This window comes from Enhydra lutris, unplaced genomic scaffold, assembly GCF_002288905.1.
Source record: "Enhydra lutris kenyoni isolate GAN:26980312 unplaced genomic scaffold, ASM228890v2 scaffoldscaffold141, whole genome shotgun sequence".
Lineage (NCBI taxonomy): Eukaryota > Metazoa > Chordata > Mammalia > Carnivora > Mustelidae > Enhydra > Enhydra lutris.
The window spans coordinates 1-1,118 of NW_019154225.1; the positions used below are offsets into that span (position 1 = coordinate 1).

Sequence of the window (1,118 nt, forward strand, 5' to 3'; positions counted from 1 at the left end):
AAAAAAAAAAAAAAAAAGCCTGACCTTTAACTTGTGAACAATTCATTCAACACAGAGAAGTAATGGGTAACTTACCACGTTCATGCTGAAGTGTACCTTTAAAAAGAAATACGGAAATACGTTATAGAATGGAATTCAACTTCTGACCCTTCATTGCTGTGTGAAGGCAGTGAAACTCTTTATATATAAGACTAGAAACAATAAAGTTTGTCTGAGAGAGTCAAGTGTTTTGCAGCTACGTAAGAGATAAGCAGAAATTTAAATGACATAGGGGTTTCTACCTGACTTTTGATAAACCTACACCATGACTCACAGAGGTCTATACGTGACCTTCCAAAACTGCCCAGGGAGATATTCAGTATCTATATCTATACCTTTATCTCTGCCTCAAAACTGACCTATGTCTACATTATTTGTATTTCTTGCTCTATATATCATATGCCTATCATCCTTATCACATATGTATATGTACATGTATAAGTGGGCATAGCCATAACTTCCTTTTCTTGCTTGGCTATATATAATTTCCCTAATATACATAGGGTGGAGCAAATGCCCTTTCCCAATAGTGTTTTTGTTTTGTACAGATGAATACCTGTACTTCAATTACTGCATAATAAGTGAATTCTTTTTTTTTTCTATTGAAGAATACGAGACATATTTCAATCTTTGATGTACCTATTGATATTCACACCAGGGTTTTCGGTGTCCCCTTTCTAGAACATGACCAAAATTTCTTCGCTTTCTGATAAAAACCTTTAGGTCAGATATTTTTCCTTCTTTGTGCTCACATAACGGAATGCTCACTCTTTCCTTTGGAGATGATTCCGGTAGATTCCTCAATATTCTACGATTATGCCAAACCCAGTTACATCCTTTCAAAAGGTATAAATATATAGTAAGTCTTCTAAGAACGCATCCCTTTGCACGTTCCCTCTGGAATGTCATACAATTTAGCCCATGGTCTCCTTCAAGTCTATTGCTCAGCAGCTCCTGACCTAGATTCTGCAGGGCGCTTTAGTTTTGCGTGAGATGAGCATGTCCAAAGACATGAGATTCAGAGCTATCCAAGATGAAATCCGTCAACAGGTTGACTTTGGATATAAGCGATTCGGTGA

At 36.8% G+C, this 1,118-nt stretch overlaps 1 protein-coding gene across 1 annotated transcript in view; it reads right to left on the bottom strand.

Annotated features, from left to right (window-relative positions):
- Nucleotides 1-75: 75 nt before the first annotated feature.
- Nucleotides 76-1,118, bottom strand: part of LOC111139994 (butyrophilin subfamily 1 member A1-like) — a gene marked incomplete at its 3' end in the record, with an annotated part of 54,878 nt that continues 53,835 nt past the window's right edge. The window contains exon 4 of the mRNA XM_022492387.1: nucleotides 76-96. Within this exon, the coding sequence (XP_022348095.1) occupies nucleotides 76-96 (21 nt within the window). The remainder of the gene's footprint in view (nucleotides 97-1,118) is intronic.